The following is a 17694-nucleotide window of genomic DNA, read 5'->3' on the forward strand; positions in this document are numbered from 1 at the left end:
CTTTCAATTTTTTCAGGTTGACTGTGATTCAATTACTACCAATGCTTCAGATGGGAAAGATATTTCACAGAGACCAGAGGTCAGCAGATATTCTGAAACTGATAAGTTATAGCACAATTGATTGGGAGGGGAGTTCACTCATGTGTTAACACCATCTCCGCCTTTTCCTATAATGTATCCAGCTCACTGTCAATCATACGCTGTTTTCACTGATGGCAAGTGTGAAGGAGGCAGAAGACTAAAAGGACATGGTGGAAAATAAGGGGAAGCATTGAAGGGTGATGGTTGGCAATTGGACACACTAATTCCCCCTTCAGTACAGGACCTTTATGAGCTCCTGTAGACCTTTCCCAAGTCCAAGCTCAGGAGAATTCCACTGGCTTCTCTAGTCTCTCTTGCTTATGCTATGAAATGCTTTGCATAACTCATAAGACTAGTAGCAGTAGCAACAATGCTAGTAAAATACCATGGGATGTTTGTGTTGCCTTCGCTTTCCACTGCTGAAATATAGATAGTCGAGATGTGTGTGTGTGTGTGTGTGTTTCACATTTTCTTCTTTTACCCTTTGTACTCATGGGAATTTGTGCTATAATGAATAACAATGCTGTGTTTGGGTCAGATACCACGACACTGTAAGAAATCAGTAGTTGTCATTTAATATAATTAGTGGAAGGATTTCATTTCACAGAGTTACCCTCTGGGTTGAATTCTAATCCTGTTGCATCACTTTTCTCCAAATCTAGCTAGCAAAATGGCTTGATCAAGCTTAAAAAACAACAATACGGAGCTGAATACAGTACATACATACTGCTGCAATTATCTGCTGTATGTGTTTTCCTCTTCAGTGATTTGGGATGATACATACTTAGGAACAAAAAACAGTCAAAATGTAGTTTTTATTTTCTGTGTAACTGTAACTGTGTTTTCCGTTAAACTTTATTGGACGGCACAGGTGTTGCCCAAAGAGCACACTGTTGTTTGAGGGAAGAACTACATTGCAATATGCTAGTGAGTTGACTATATTATTAGTACTGAATAGCATAAATTAAGTTTTGCAATTCTTGGTTTGTGTATTTTTAGGCAATCACCATAGTTTCAATCTGACTTAAACATGTTATTATTGAAAGTGTCTATTTCCTTGTTCTCTTCTACCCACCACCAAATCAGATTTCTTTCCTGTGCTAAACTGATAAGCCATTATGCATTAGATGGTGCTGAAACTGTAGAAGCAAATGTTGTTTTGGGTGGAGTGAATTGAACCAGAATTGCTTCTTTTAAGAAATGGGGGGAACTGGAGGGTTTAATCAAACTAATCTCTGAGCTGGATGGTAAGATTTCAACCACAAGAACAAGGAAAGGGGGGCTGTTGGGCATAGGAGACTCACTGAGAATGGTTTCCCTCCCTAGTTTGCTGGCAGAAGACTTATCAACTGCTTGCCTCACCCCACTTGGTACTCCCATAGTACTTCAGGTTTCTAGTTAATACGGTGGCAAATGTAGCCGGTTTTTCTAAGTGTTGCTACCTGACCAGGCATGGCAGCAGCCAGCCAGCAAGGCATTGACCTTCAGGTGGGGGCCTCTGAGTGGCCCATTTGAAGCTAGCTTTCCAGAGGGAAGTCCCACGCTGTGCTCCTGCTGGCCAGGGGAATTCACAAATGGCTGGCAAGCACCTGTGATCTGGTTGCTGGGGATGGTGGCAGAGAGCGAGGGGCCACAACTGCCACCTACCTGGGAAAGGGCTGAGCAGCCATTTACTACCATACCACTTCATTTTAGGCATGATTCAGTGTCTTTAGTTCTCTTTTTATACCAAAATAACAGTGAGGTCAACGAAAATGTATCTAATCTTAATCCATAAATATCATTTTTTTTTGCTTAACGTTATCACATTATTAGTATCCAAAGAACTTCCTGAAGTTTTCCCATAGGCCTGTGCATTCCCAGTAAAATTGTTTACTTTTTAAAACTTCAGATAGCACTTTTCTCCCCTCTGCTGTTTAGAGCACTGTGCATTTTAAATTCTTCTCAGTTTCAAACCTAAATTGTTTTGTGGAATTAGGTGGGACTTGCAGTTCAGGAAACAGAAGTCCAAAGCCATCTGTGTTCATATACGAGTATAGTCCCCTGCCTAGAGGAGCTTACAAAAGAATATTGTAATATTTAGTTTGCTGTTTTGCTAATTCTTATGAAAACCGAACATATTCAGCAGTGTTAACGTTTGTGAGAGATGCATATCAATAGACACATATCAGATTGGACTTCCTGTTGGTAGCTTTAGCTTTTCAGCAGCAAATGCAATTTAGCAGCTAACATCAAGGTTAGCTACTGTTGCTGAGTCCTTTTGAAATATAGATGAAATATTTGGATTAAAAGACTCATGAAGGAAGAAACAAAGAACCAAACTAATAATTTATAAACTTTTTGTGTCGTTCAAAAGAGGGCTCATGCAACTTAGAAACATTAATTATAGATATTGCTATGAAGGATTGTTACATTGTATCCAAGTATACCATTAAATTTGTGCTATGATTTGTGCAGTGCCTATATTATTCTCATTGTGATTTTATTGCAATGCTATTTTGTGGGTATGAGTGTTTTTGTGTTCTCATGGAAATCTGTCTTTTAGGATTTCCCACTCTGTTTAATGGAGGAATCAGAGCCTCCATTTAATTTCTTGGGGTTGTTGTTGTTGTTTTTAGTGTATGTGTGCATATGCCCTGGGTGAATGGCAGTACTTTTGAAACTCTGTGGAATATATGTTCACAGATAGATATAGATGTGAATGTGTTTTAATAAACATTTCCAAATTATTGTTGTTCTTTGGATTTTTAGCACCAACACATTAAGTAATGCTAGCTATATGCAACCCAAAGCATGTCAGTCATACACGGTCCTCCTCTTCTCTCTGGAATAAGTTCTCCTGCCCATTTTTGCTTGCCTTAGGTGTGTTTTATCATTACACCTACATTGTTACTATCTGGGTTATTCAGATTCATGGGAACTGTGGTTGGCATTAACTATGGTACATATGTGACACTAAACATCATCATCATCATCATCATCATCAATTTATTATTTATACCCCGCCCATCTGGCTGGGTCCCCCCAGCCACTCTGGGTGGCTTCCAACAAAACCCTAAAATACAATAACCCAATAAATATTAAAAGCTTCCCTAAACAGGGCTGCCTTTAGATGTCTTCTAAAAGTTTAGTAGTTATTTTTCTCTTTGACATCTAGTGGGAGGGCGCCACTACCGATAAGGCCCTCTGCCTGGTTCCCTGTAACTTGGCTTCTCACAGCGAGGGAACCGCCAGAAGGCCCTCGGTGCTGGACCTCAGTGTCCGGGCAGAACAATACTGCCAAGGGTTGAGAGGGGAAATTCATGGGTTACCAAGGCTAGCTCTTTGACCACAGTTTGTAGGGGCAATAATTTATTTGAGCTAGCTTATACACCAGTTTATATTCACCAAAAAAAAAATAATCTTAAGCAGTTTACAAGTTCCAACCATAAGCAATCAATATAAAAAAATACAAAAATACAAATTCCATATTCAAAACAATACTACCAATACCATAAAAAACAATTCCACATTTTAATTAGCATAATTAAATGTAAACATAAATAAGAACCACAAAAGCAAATCATATACAAAAACATCCAAATGTAGCATAATGACATATCATTAAAAGATCTCAAATAATATTATAAAAATCACATAATACAGTCACCGAAAAATCATTAACCTACACATTCACACTGCCCAAAACTGATATAAACATGTAGTCCCCATATGTGCAATCACCCAACAGTTTTTTTATACCCAGTGGTGGAGTTTCATGCTCTGGCACCGGGGGGCGGGGCATGTTGCCTGCAGGGGTGTGGCGCCCAGCAGCGCGGGCAGGGGGGTAGCTGCGATGGCACTCCACCGGGATCTCGCTGCCAGGGGCTGCGTGCTCCCCCGGCACTCCTCTTCCTCCGCCAGTGCTTGTACCCATTTCATCCCATCCATTTCTTCCTATCTCTCATCTGGGCCAATATACTGTAGACTTATGTCTCCACCAGGCCATAGGCGCTTGTGGATTTGGTTATGCCCTTCTATCTTTGGTTTTTATATTCCATCCTGAAGAATATGAAAACCAGTGGAAATTACGGAGCATGGAACAACACTTAATATCTACCCATTAACAAGAAAGGTACAAGTTAAACATGTTTATAAGTGCATGACTGGATACTGAAATCTTGTTTTACTCTGTTTCCAACAGCCCATGCACATTACGTCCATTGAACCGATGTGGATATCAACATTAGGCAGCAGTGAAGTACTAGTCAGAGGAGAAAACTTTTCAAATGCAGATGTTTTGATGGAAATGACTGGAACCAGTAGCTGCAAATCAGAGGAGTGAGTAAAAATACAATCAATTATTTTATCTTTGAATTAACATGCACCTGTACCGCATAGACATTTATCCTGGAAATGTTTGGACTCGTGATTAAACTATATAATCAAGATGGAGCCTTTTAACTGTGTGATTTAGACTTGCTTATTCACACTGCACTAATGTGCTCTTTTGCCGCATTAGTTCCAAAAGTGAAACTTTAGTAATCACTGTAATAATCCAAGTTGTTTTAGGTTGTCCTCCTATTCCTTGGTAGATAGTCTAATCTCTGTTTCCCCTCACTAGGTTACTCTTATTCTTATTTTTTAATTTTCTACATCTGTGAATGGAATTAAAAGCAATGTTAGTTCTTAAGATGCTTTCTTCCTCTTCTAAATCACATTACAATATGAATTTTGATTGAATCCTTGGGCTCCATATGTTGTTAATATTGAGTTCCAGTGAGAGTTGGCTTGCAAACTGCTTTAAAATTAAACAGCATTTGGGTTTGGGGAGAATTTGAGAGATGTTGTTCTTCTTTTCAGAATATTTGCCACTAAAGTGTTAAATCACACACACATGAAATTCTGTTTACCACCAAGTCGCAAAGAAGCCAAGAGCATATGTATAAAGAAAATTGGCTTTCCGTGTTCACTCCCTGTGGCACTGTATTACGTCTCTCTCCCTGCATGTACTGGAATATTTCCAAATGTCACCTGGAAGAGGTAATCTTAAATTATTTTACTTCTTATAAAAAGTAGTACATTGAATATGACTGTGAAATAGTTAACGTAGTATCATAACAGACCTTATTGTCACTTGTAGATCCTTCAGTTTTATAGGGTGTGGCTGGGCATTGAGATCAGCTGTTCATGGTGCCATACCAATACACCCATCAGCTCAGCATTCATTCATTCATTTACATTTGTATACCCCCCAGTACTCATAGGTCTCAGGGTGGTTCACAACATAAAATTACAATTGAAAAAAACACAACATACATAATATAAAAACATAAAATAAAAACAAAGACAACCCATTAATCCCCCCCTTCCACAACACATTTTAGAAGGGCATTAGATGTCAGTCAGTCAAAGGCCAAGTTAAAGAGTCCAGCTGTACCCTTATCTCGACAGAAACCTCTAGGTTAGATTACTGCAATGCATTATAGGTAGGACTGCCTCTGTAGTTTGGAAAATTCAGCTAGTACAGAATTCAGCTCACTAAATGGGTTAATCACTGAGGCAAGACAGTTTGAGCACATTACATCAATCCTGGTCCGACTGCACTGGCTACCAATTAGTTTCTGGCCCAATTCAAAGTGCTGGTGCTATAAACCCTTAAATGGCTCAGGACCGCAATACCTCAAGGACCACAGCTTTCAGCCATCACCCCTCTATTATTGTCCATTCTGGGTCGCCCATCCACTGTTACAGTGTCCATTCTCTTGGCAGATCAAGATGAACAGGTAACAGCAAAAGTTACAAGGCAATTAGAATAAGATCCGTTATTTGACTATTGATCCAAACCCCCAAAATGCATTTTATGTAATTAACTGTTTACCTTTATCCTCTGTATACTGCATTTTGTTTTATTGCTATGGCTGGTGGCTGATGCAAATAAAGATTCATTCACTTAGTCAGTCATTCATTCATCCCAGCCATCACCACTCCCATGAGTGACTCCCATACCATTTCAGAACCACTGCTGAAGAAGTCCACTAGGGAAAGGGAAGACAGCTGGTAGTCGTTATGCTAAGAGTCCATTCAAACCTTGTAGTAGAACTGTAAGAGCTAAACATTCTTATATATGCAGTGTGTGTATTGGAAACCTAAGTAGAACAATTAAAACCAGTGGTCTATAGTTGTTAGCTTTAAATCCTACTGAAATATGTGACGAGATCCTAGTGGAGATTCCATTGCTTACATGTCATGCTAGGCAGACTCCGAAAAGAGGTGAACAATCACAATCAGTATGGATAGGAATTTTGTCAAGAGAAGGCAGTGTACTGTAGGATCATACTGTCATACGCATGACACACAAATACTCATTCCTTAAGCCAGGCTTGAAATTGACATTTGTGTTTGTGAATAAATTTGCTTTGCAGTCATACACTGAGTATAGTAGTTTTTTATTTACTGTGCGGTAAGAGAAGGAGCTTTGGGACGTGGGTGGTGCTGTGGGTTAAACCACAGAGCCTAGGACTTGCCGATCAGAAGGTTGGCGGTTCGAATCCCCGTGACAGGGTGAGCTCCCGTTGCTCAGTCCCTGCTCCTGTCAACCTAGCAGTTCGAAAGCACATCAAAGTGCAAGTAGATACCATATTTTTCGCTCTATAGGACGCACTTTTTCCCCTCCAAAAATTAAGGGGAAATGTGTGTGCGTCCTATAGAGCGAATGCAGGCTGCGCCGCTAAGCCGAAAGGCAGAACAGAGAGATGGAGCGCTGCAGAGGCTAGAGAGGCTGTTCCCAAGCCAGAACAGTGAGACGGAGGGCTCCGTCTCGCTGTTCTGGATTGGGGACGGCTGCGCGCAAACCTCTCCAGGACAGTGGGGTGCCTTCACCCCGCTCTCCTGCAGAGGCTAGCAAGGCTGTCCCCAAGCCAGAGCAGCGAGACGGAGGGCTCCGTCTCGCTGTTCTGGCTTGGGGACGGCTGCGCGCAAAGCCTCTCCAGGACAACGGGGTGCGTTCACCCCGCTCTCCTGCAGAGGCTAGAGAGGCTGTTCCCAAGCCAGAACAGCGAGACGGAGGGCTCCGTCTCGCTCTTCTAGCTTGGCGACGGCTGCGCGCAAAGCCTCTGCAGGGCAGCAGGGCACTGCGCTCCAAAGGCTTCAGGGATCTTTGAGGCTGGGGGTGGGGGAAAGCAGCGCTTCCCCCCACCGCCAGCTCCACACGCTCGGGTGAATGCACCTTGTTTTACAGGGGGAGAACAAGGAAAAAATATTTTTTTCCTGTTCTCCCCCTCCTATGGTCCGGTGCGTCCAATAGTGCGAAAAATACAGTAAATAGGTACCGCTCCAGCGGGAAGGTAAACGGTGTTTCCATGCACTGCTCTGGTTCGCCAGAAGCAGCTTAGTCATGCTGGCCACATGACCCAGAAGCTGTACGCCGGCTCCCTCGGTCAATAAAGCGAGATGAGCACCGCAACCCCAGAGTCGGTCACGACTGGACCCAATGGTCAGGGGTCCCTTTACCTTTACCTAACTGCAGGAGGCAGTGGTAGGCAGGAGTGCCTGGCATTTTCTGGTCCATGGGGTCATGAAGAGTTGGACACGGCTAAACAACAACAACAAAATGTCTCTGAGTTGCAAACTTGATTATTATTTTTATTTGTAGTTTTTGATTTACTGTGAGGTAGAAAGTTTTCTGAGCTGCAAACTTGTTTTTTTAAAAAATTTGAAGTAGACCCAAGTTCCAAGCTTATTTCCTTTCCCTTTTTTTGCAGTGGAGGTCGCAACATGACTATACGTGGGAGACATCTAAATGTCACAGAAATGGTTTCTGTTTTAGATGGAGGGGGACAAAACTTGGCAGTAAGTGTTGTGAACTCCCCTCCCCTCCCCTCCCTCCCAAAATGTTGGCTATATTAATTATAAGTGCCACAATTCTGCAAACTGCCATAAAAGGTAAATGAGTGCCTTCCTGAAAAGTGTCATGATGTTTTGGTCCTGTATTATTCGTATTCTTTTTCAGCAGATAATATTGCTGGAACTTGCTTCCCTTTCCCTTTCCCACCCCCCTCCCTTTGGGGCTTCCAATGAAGGATAAAGGCTCTCTTATTTTGGAGAGTCTTTGGGTTTTTGCCAATTTGATTACCTTTCCCCCCCCTGCTATTATCATTTGAACTTATATAGCTTTGCTGATCAATAAATATTTCCTGGGCTGCTTACAAACAAACAAAGTACAATGATGAAAGTACACTGTTATAATGATTAACTGCAACAACAACAACAACAAAAAAAAACAATAAAAGGCAGCAAATAAAAAATCGTTACAGGGTAGAGCACGCGTAAAACGGCATGGATTTATAACGCAATTAAAAAGGCTGAGTGAATAAAAAAATCCTGCTGCCAAGAATGCTATAGAGAAGGCTCCAGGGGAGCAGTTGCGCCACAATTTCACCTGAATTCCTTCACAGCTTCAGTTTTATCTCAACTTTCAAATGACTGGCTTGCTGGTGTGTATATCTAGCTCCCATTATAAAGCCCTCTCATGCTTGCTAGTGTTCAGCTAAATGGGGAGTGTAATGAACATTAGCAAGTCAGTGGAAAGATTAGGTTCAACTGGAGCTTCCAGGGAATACTAGCATGCTCTAATACCCCCCCCCCCCAAAAGTGCATTGTTTTAATGTACATGATTTTTGGTGCATGAGGCATAGTGGATGGGAAGAAACAAAGCTGTGGAAAAAGAGCAAACAATCCATGTTCTGATTCTGAAATTACAGAAATTATTCCAGATAGTACATGACCATTCCTGTCCATAGCCAATTACAGTGGTACCTCTGGTTAGGTACTTAATTCGTTCTGGAGGTCCGTTCTTAACCTGAAACTGTTCTTAACCTGAGGTACCACTTTAGCTAATGGGGCCTCCTGCTGCCGCCAGCGCGCAATTTCTGTTCTCATCCTGAAGCAAAGTTCTTAACCCGAGGTACTATTTCTGGGTTAGCGGAGTCTAACCTGAAGCGTCTGTAACCCGAGGTACCACTGTATTGCAATATTAATATCATTAGAGACTGAACAGGGGAAATCTGTCTACCCCTGCGTAACATTACAGGCTTGCCCCATTTATCAAGCATAGGATTCCTTTTCAGGGAGTAAAAGAAAATGCAAGGCTGTACACAATCTGTATCAAATATCCAAGTTCTGCAGAAAGGAATTCAATTGTTCAAATAAAAAAAATTAGAATTGTCATACAGTTGGTTAGCTAGAATGCTTTATTCTGAACTTAACCTGTCAGAGAAAGTTTGTTTGGGGACCCATGCCTGCACATGTGTAAAAGCTAAAAAAACAGACACACACATCATTGTGGGGATTTTATACTAAATACCAGATTTTTACACGAGTGTATTATCACCAAAGTTTATGGGCCTTAGTCCAATTGTCTAGTGGATTGTGATGTGATTGGTATTTATAGCTTTAAATGCAAGTAAGCTGAAGCTTTTAGACTGCTTACTCTGCAGAAATAAATGAGCTTATTGTAGGAGTAAGCATTTTAAGGACTGTACTCCACCATAAGGTTTGAATTCAGACTTCCGCTTAGTGGAGTTCCAGTCGTGCTGGAGGAAGCCAGTTCCTCCTCCCTGCCCCAGTTCTGAAAACCATCTCCAGAGTGTTGGGTGACTGTCCAGAACAGCATGAGAAATGGGGAAGGACGGGGGGGGGGGTCGGTGAAAACAGCTGACCTACGTTCTGTTGGAGAGGCTCCATTGGATCTCAGTTGCTTCTGTGAATGGAAAGAGCCCTTCCATTCACACAAGTGACCCCTTGAGTCCAGCACAAAGTGTCTTAATGTAGGCTTGCCATATGTCAGAAAAATTCTAGACATTTCCTGGTTTCTGGGTGTAAAAATGGTGTCAGGAGGGAGTTTTGCCGAATTGGCAAAATATTAGGGGAAAACCCGGCTGTATGGCAATGGAATGGGGGGGGGGGGGGAATCAGCGTAAACAGCTCCAAAAGCTTAAAATCACTATTTTGGGGGGAGGTTTCCAAAAAAAAAGCGCAACAAAATATGGCAACCCTACTTAAGGACTATTGTGTGCAGTGGTACCTTGGTTTACAACCATAATCTGTTCCGGAGGTCCGTTTGTAAACCAAAACAGGTTGTAACCCAAGGCCCAGTTTCACCAATGGGGGCCTTCAAGAAAAAATTGTTCGTAATCCAAGATAAATGGGTTGTAATCCAAAAAAAGGTTGCAAACCGAGACATGCACTTCTGGGTTTGATGTGTTTGTAATCCAAAACGTATACAAACCAAGGTACCACTGTATATGAAAATATTAAGTTAAATTCCATGGAATTCTGTGATGTAAGCATCATAACTGTGCATAGAATTGCAGCCAACATATTGGCTACAATTTAACAATGTGTACTATACAGTGGTACCTCGAGTTAAGAACTTAATTCGTTCTGGAGGTCAGTTCTTAACTGAAACTGTTCTTAACCTGAGGTACCACTTTAGCCTTCCGCTGCTGCCGTACGATTTCTGTCCTGAAGCAAAGTTCTTAACCTGAGGTACTATTTCTGGGTTAGTGGAGTCTGTAACCTGAAGCGTATGTAACCTGAAGTGTATGTAACCTGAGGTACCACTGTATACAATTTGGCAGTGCTTTATAGTTTTCTCATTTTCCCCCCTTCCCCTTTTTCTTTTTCTAGAAATTTACATGCCGCAGTGACAGATCTGAGTGTAATTTTACAACACCAGCTGTTAATACTGAGAAAAGTAATGTAAAAGTTGTTCTAAAAGTTGAAACGAAAAATATACCTTGCATTGAATTTCGATATGAACCTGACCCTGAATTTATTCACTATGAACTGACAACTGATATGCATCCTGTCTTGGAGTTAAAAATACATGTAAGATGCTGGTTTGGGTTTTATAAAGAGAAAACACAAATCTTCTATTTTAAAACATTCATATGCTAAATTCTTTGAATTTGGTGCATATTTCACACTTCATAGTATTTTCTCATCTCTTTCCAGAAAAAAAATGATGGGTTAAATATTTCTAAACGTGAGATTGACGTTTTTATGTCCTGCATGGCTGCTGAGAAATTGCTAAACGTAACTTTCACTGTTCAAAATATTTCGCAAACTGAAAGTCGCAGCACTATTTACTGCAGAGCCCAACAGACATCCGATGACAAGATTGATACATCCAGTGTGAAGGTTTATGTGAGTAAAAGCTTATGGGCTCTATATTTTTTCTTATTACATGTGAATATACTATTTAATCTAACATAAAACAAAGAAGAAAATACTGCCATGGGATTAAATGAACAAAGAAACATAAGTACTTTATAGTCTTAACCAAAATTTTCAATTCTTTAATTAATATATTATGCTCAGTGTGACATTCACAGTTACCAAATAGCAGTTAGCAACGATAAAGACAATACCTTAACTTCATTTCTTGCTTAATTAAGAGAGTATCGGCACAAAGCTATGAGTGTGCACTAGCAATAAGTTCCATGGGTCAGTCAGACAGAACATCCTCCAGAGGATGTCTCGCAAAGCAAAGGTCCTAGGACAACCAATGTGAGCACCCTACATCCACCATCCAAAATTACTGAACACCTGGGCGACTCTCCGTGTAAAGATACCATCAGAATAAAGGACAACCAGTTGCCACAAAAAATGGTAAACTCCAAACATTCTTCTGAAAACAACTGACAAAGATTAGACTTCAGTAAAGCCAAGTCCAACTTTAGTTTTCTAACATGGAATATCGCAAGCTGGCCTAAAAAGGCATCTGACCTGTCCTTTGTTAAGTTCACCCAAGGTTATGACATTGTGTTTTTACAGGAGACTTGGAGTACAAGCGAAATAGATGTTAATGGCTTTTCGTCGTTCTGCCTCTCAGGATCACTAAGCAACAAAGGCGGGGGGGGGGGTCAAAGGTGGTCTGGTTATTTTAGTTTCAACAAAGCTGAGGGCTACCCTAGTAAAATTGGAGCCCCTGAACCATCTGGCCATAGCCCTGTTAGTGAGATGTAGTTTCTATAGCCTGTTACTGATTAACGTATATCCATGGGCTTGAAGGTCAATCTATCACCGCATTGGAAGAGGAACATTCTCTCCTGGCACTCGCTTGTAATGTCTGAGCCCTGTATTGCATACATTTTCTCTCTCTTCAAAATATGCTTCCCAATAAGTAGATTAGTTTGCTTTGATTCTCTTACTTTGGTAATATTTGTGACACCAATGTAAATTTCTTAAGGATTCATCAATCTAAACTGAGACTTAAACTAACGGGGGTGGGGTGGGGGGTGTTTATGACTTCCAAAAGTTCCCCCATGAGGGAATGCATTTGGGCTAGAGTCCCCCCACCCTGCTGTATCAAGGGTGTGTGTGTGCACATGCGCACAGCTCATCAAAGGCAGAAAAGCCCAGTTTTCAAGAATCAAATATAAAATCAAACTGAGAACAAAGGGGATCAAAACTGTATGAAAACAGGTACGCTTGGACATATATTTTTCTATATCAATACTTGTATGATAAATATGCAGTGCAAAATATAGGTAACCAGATGCCAGGCACAAATACTGATGTGTTATACTCCTTCAACATGATCTTACAGTAACTATAATTTAGATACGGAAGTGCTGGTAGAAAACCATATGATTTGATTTTACATTAAAAAATCCCAAAGATATAGCTCCAAAATTAATATGGGGCAAATATTTGTGCATCTTAGTTTTCCCTGAGTCTTTTGTGGGGAGTAGATTGGTAATGTTGAGCATTATTTCTGTGTTCTCCCGTTTTCCCTTGTATTGTACAATTGATTTAATCTTGGGTTAGATAGCACTGTTAATAATAATAATAATAAATTTTATTTATACCCCGCCCTCCCCAGCCAAAGCTGGGCTCAGGGCGGCTAACAACAATCAAAATAATCCAACATTCTAAAAGCCTTTCATTATAAAAATTAATTAAAATCAAATTGATGGCAACCATTAAGCAAGATTCTGTGCAGATTGCGAGAGGAGGGGGTCAGGCTGCGCCCTGACCAAAGGCCTGGTGGAACAGCTCTGTCTTTCAGGCCCTGTGGAAAGATGTTTCCTTCTTTCCTGCATCGCTTCTATATATAGCAGCTCAGTCATTGTTATTTCAGTCATGCTTGGAGCTGCGAATGGAGTGCTAGAAGGAGAGGTAACAGTGTCTATGGTTTCGTCTATTGATTTCAACACATAGTATTAGCTCAGCTGCAGTGTGCTGTTTTTTCCAGCCACAGAAGAAGGATAACCCAGCGAGGAGGGTCAAGAACTACATATCAATATAGGTCTTTCTTACATATTCATTTCCCCCTCCCCAATCCACTAGGTCAAGCTGGGAAACTTTAAGCAAGAAGTTCCAAAAGAAGCACACAACTATTCATATTTGACCCTTCTTTTGTTAATCCCCGTAGTCATTGCTGGTAAGTAGCACAATTCATGTGTCCAGTTTTCCATCTGTTAAAAACCATTAAGCGTATGCAATGGTGGTCAGTGGGGTGGTTTGTTAAGTGAAAGATCCAGCAGCCCTGACACAGCAATCTGTGGTGGATGAGACTTTCTGCCTTTGTTTTGTGGTGGTGGTGGAGGAGGAGGAGGAGGGAAGGAGGGAGGGGGGGTTAGTAGCCAACACATGCAAGTTTACAGTTCTTGCATAGCTGGTCATTCCCTAATAACATCAGCAACCAGTACCCACACTGGGGCAACCAACTTCTTTGTAACAATGTGTTGTATGGCGGCGGTCACTACTACCTTTTGGCGACTATTCTGAGACACAGCTGTTTTCAAAGTACTGCAGATTCCTGTTTTTGCCCTTTGTTTTGATAAAAAGAATGCAAATTAGTATATTTGGTGGTTCTTATTTTCTATTGAGTATCGACTTTTTTCCCCAGTTGCAATTTTCATGACCCAAAGAAAATCCAAGCAGTTGAACCGTAAACTGAGCGAACACCTGGAGCTTCTGGAATGTGAACTCCGCAAAGAAATACGTGAAGGTGAGGGTTTTAATTTTTTTTAGAGCTCTTTTGTGGATGAGGCGCCTCGTGATCTATCAAGTGCATGTGTTCCTTCAAGTAGATCACCATTCTGTGATTTCCCATAGTCATAACACACAGAATTCCTTCTTCATGTTAATATTAGCAGTTCTGAGATAGCATGAGGTTATATCAGGGATGGCCTGTGTGGTGCGGCAGATGGTAGTAATTGGCTGCCATCATTCTCTAGAAGCCAAGTGGAAGAGAGATCAGCTGCTTTCAAGCGGAATATAATGCGGTGATGTTGGAAGCAGAAAGTGGCTGGGTCAGCACCATGTGTGCAGGTATTGATTAGCCAGTGGCACCTAGTATGGGCACAAACTGACATAACTAAGAGTGTTGTGTCTCTTCCTTCACTGCCGCCCCACAACTGCCCCTGGTAAGAATCTAGGCCCCAATTTGACCTCTGTGCAGCTGCCATTTACTACTGCCAGCGCCCCTTCTTTGTACCGCTACATTATGTTCAACAGTGCAGGTAAATGGGATATTTGTTTAAGTGCCTTTAGTGGTATTTGCCCAGTATTGTGGAATGCTCTGCCCATAGAGATTCAGCAGGCACCTTTTGTTCCAACTCTTTCAGGTTCCATCAGGTTTATGCAAGCAGCTAAGAATACATCTTTCCATAGCAGTTAGCTAATTTCTGCTTTTAACATTCTCATATGACTTTTACTGTAAGATTTTATATATAATTGTTGTAAACGGCTCTGCTATTTTTATGAATAAATAACTATTAAAAATCATATGCGATCAACATTTCCCATTGCATTAAAAATGAGTACAGAGATAAATGTATACTATGAAAACTGTCTCATGATAGCTACTTTCCAATATCGCTTTGAAAGCTGTAATTAAGATAATGTTATATTACAAAAAACCAGCACTCCAGGGGATCTTTGTTTCTTGCAGGCTTTGTAGAGCTGCAGATGGAAAAATTGGATGTGGTTGATAGTTTTGGAACCATCCCTTTCCTTGACTACAAACACTTTCTTATTCGAACTTCCTTCCCGGAGGTAAATGACTGCTTATATATTTGTTATAAACCTTTTGCAGTAATTGAAATCGCCCAAGTTGTAAACGTGTCATGGCTTTGCATACAGTTAAATAACCTTTATAATAAAAGGGCAGTGCTTGACAGAATAAACCTTGCTGATTTTAAGATTTGGGGTTTGGTTGTTTTTGTTGCTGTTGGGCTTTTGTGGGATTTTTGAGGTTGAACTCAGCTAACTCAGTGTGCTAGTGGAAGCCAGCACAAAGACTCACACTACTGCAATGGGACTTTCCTCTCTTTGCCCCATGTGCCCCTGCAACTTCCCAAAATCCACTCTGAAGGGTTAGGAGAACCCCAGAACAGTTCACAGGGGTGATGCCATTCATCAAAGTATTTTCAGGGCATGTTGTTTTGCTGCCAGGTCACCTCAGGTACTGTGACATTCTACTAAAAAGTTCACCGAAGTTGACTTCAGCCCAGAAAATTATTACGTGAATCCAGTTTGCTTATAAAAATATGGGGCAGTTTATGCGAAGGTCTTCCTGTGAAAAATCATTTGGTTATTGTGTGCATGCAGCTTCACCATATGGGCCAATCCAAACCACTGCTTTTTATTTGAATGCTTTATCTATTTTGCAATCTTTTGTTTTGCAATCCTCTGTCAACATCATAGTCATCAATCTGTTATTTTAGGCTGGAGGCACGTCGTTTATCTTGATTGAAGACTCCAGTGAACCCCTTGTAAGTGTTTTACATATAATGTTAGTTATCTTACAAAGAAGGCAACTGGTTTAACAGAAATGAAAACTGGGTAGTATGATTCTTTTAGTGTTTCTAGCGCATTTCTGTTGTGGTTCGAGGACCCGACCCCCGCGGAGAGGGAATGAATACACCAGGACACGTGATATATGGTTTATGGGCATGAAAAGGCCACAACTTTATTGGTTACAGCAGTGAAAAGGTATTGGCTTAGGCATTGGATATCCACCACAGGGGTTGAATCACCAGTAGGCGGAGCCTGTTGATGCTAATTCAACTATAGGCTCTCCCCTGATGCCACCGGGGGTCGTGCCATGGCCTCCCGCCAAGCAGGCATCGGACAGAATACACGACCGCCGGATTCCTTTAACGGAATACCCAAAATTGAGGGCGCAGGCGATGGCCACACCTAGCCTTCCAACACACCACAACACCATAATCCAATGCCTAACCTACCCACCAATACCACGAAAGTTGTGACGATTGCTACGAGGCAGGCGAAAAAACCAAATGGCCTAATGCCATGTGGAAAAACTCCTACCAGGCCCCCCGCCTAACCAGGGCGACCAACCTAAGGTCCATAGCAAGGTCGAGACCCTAAGCTGAAGGGAGTGGAGGGTGGGTGACTCTCGGCGGACGAAGAGAAAATGAGGCCGGGGAGAGGGCTGGCGCGGTAACTTGAAGTTACCTGGGCACGCCCCCCGCCGGCTCCCGATTGGGTGCCGGTCAGTGGGCGGGGCGCCAGCCAGGTAACAGGGAAAGCAGGGGGCGGCTGCCCCCTGCAAGGGGCGGTGCTTGGGCTCCCGCCCACAACCACTCCCCTCCCTTCCAGGGAGGAGAGTCTTTGTCATTTTATGCTGCATCTTGCTTTGAATTCCTATACAGAGAATGCAACAGATAACTTTTATAAATGAATAAAAAAAAAATCTAAATGCTGTAACTAATTTCCATACAGAGATGTGCACAGTTCACAGGATGTGTGTATTATGTTCATTAGCATGGCAGGTGGCAAGCTGTATTTCACTGGCAGCCTTGTGCCTAGCATTGCTCGGGAATTGTAAGACACTGTCAACCTGGGGAACGCTATCCCTCCCCAGATCCATTCTCAAATACGTTCACAGGCAGAACTAATGTTTAATTATAGTTTTAAACCACTAATTAAACATGTATCCAGGAGACGGATGGGGGAAGTTGTCCTTGTGCCTTTCCTCCTACGAAGACCAGGAGTGCCTTTCCCCTAGGATTGCACTCTCAGAGGGCAGTCTGGGGACAGAAGAACCAGGTTGAAAGGAAGGTTTTCCCACACCTCTTGCCTGTCTGTCCCCTGACAGTCACAGATCAGATCACTCTGAGTCGCCCAACTCATAGTGATCCATGTCTGTCTGAACCCGAGTTGATGCTCAGGTCCCTCCAAATAGGCCCAATTTGCCTCGGGACAAAACTGAATCCACTGCACAGCCTTCATAGCTATCTGCTCTGAGCTGTTATTGATAGGGATGCCTATAAATCCTTAATACAAGAGAGCTGCTTGATAGGGATACCTATAAATCCTTGCTGTACGGGAGTTAATGAAGTTTGAAATCCTTACGCTCTTCTTTTTCAGAGAACAAAGACTACAGTGAATCTTAAAAACCTGCTAACAGGGATGGTGAAGCTGTGGCCCTCCAGATGTTGTTGGACTACAATTCCATCTCCCTGAGCACTGACCATGCCCATTGGAGCTGATGGGAGTTGGCATCCAACATCCTTTGGAGACAACCCATCCCTGTCCTAGCAGTTCCTAGTTAAAAGAATATTACCTTGCCTGCCTGAACATCTTTTTCTTTTG

The 17694-nt window shown here is 41.9% G+C and overlaps 1 protein-coding gene across 1 annotated transcript in view; it reads left to right on the forward strand.

Moving 5' to 3' along the window:
- The window catches only part of PLXNC1 (plexin C1), a 58459-nt gene that overhangs the window by 25865 nt on the left and 14900 nt on the right, over window positions 1-17694 (forward strand). Inside the window, exons 9-18 of the mRNA XM_083401028.1 lie at window positions 17-79; window positions 4265-4401; window positions 4924-5103; window positions 7824-7911; window positions 10750-10950; window positions 11077-11268; window positions 13417-13510; window positions 13979-14080; window positions 15026-15129; window positions 15801-15848. Of these exons, the coding sequence (XP_083257154.1) occupies window positions 17-79; window positions 4265-4401; window positions 4924-5103; window positions 7824-7911; window positions 10750-10950; window positions 11077-11268; window positions 13417-13510; window positions 13979-14080; window positions 15026-15129; window positions 15801-15848 (1209 nt within the window). The remainder of the gene's footprint in view (window positions 1-16; window positions 80-4264; window positions 4402-4923; window positions 5104-7823; window positions 7912-10749; window positions 10951-11076; window positions 11269-13416; window positions 13511-13978; window positions 14081-15025; window positions 15130-15800; window positions 15849-17694) is intronic.

The sequence above is a fragment of the Podarcis tiliguerta genome (assembly GCF_965153285.1).
Source record: "Podarcis tiliguerta genome assembly, chromosome: 10".
In the NCBI taxonomy this organism is placed as follows: domain Eukaryota; kingdom Metazoa; phylum Chordata; class Lepidosauria; order Squamata; family Lacertidae; genus Podarcis; species Podarcis tiliguerta.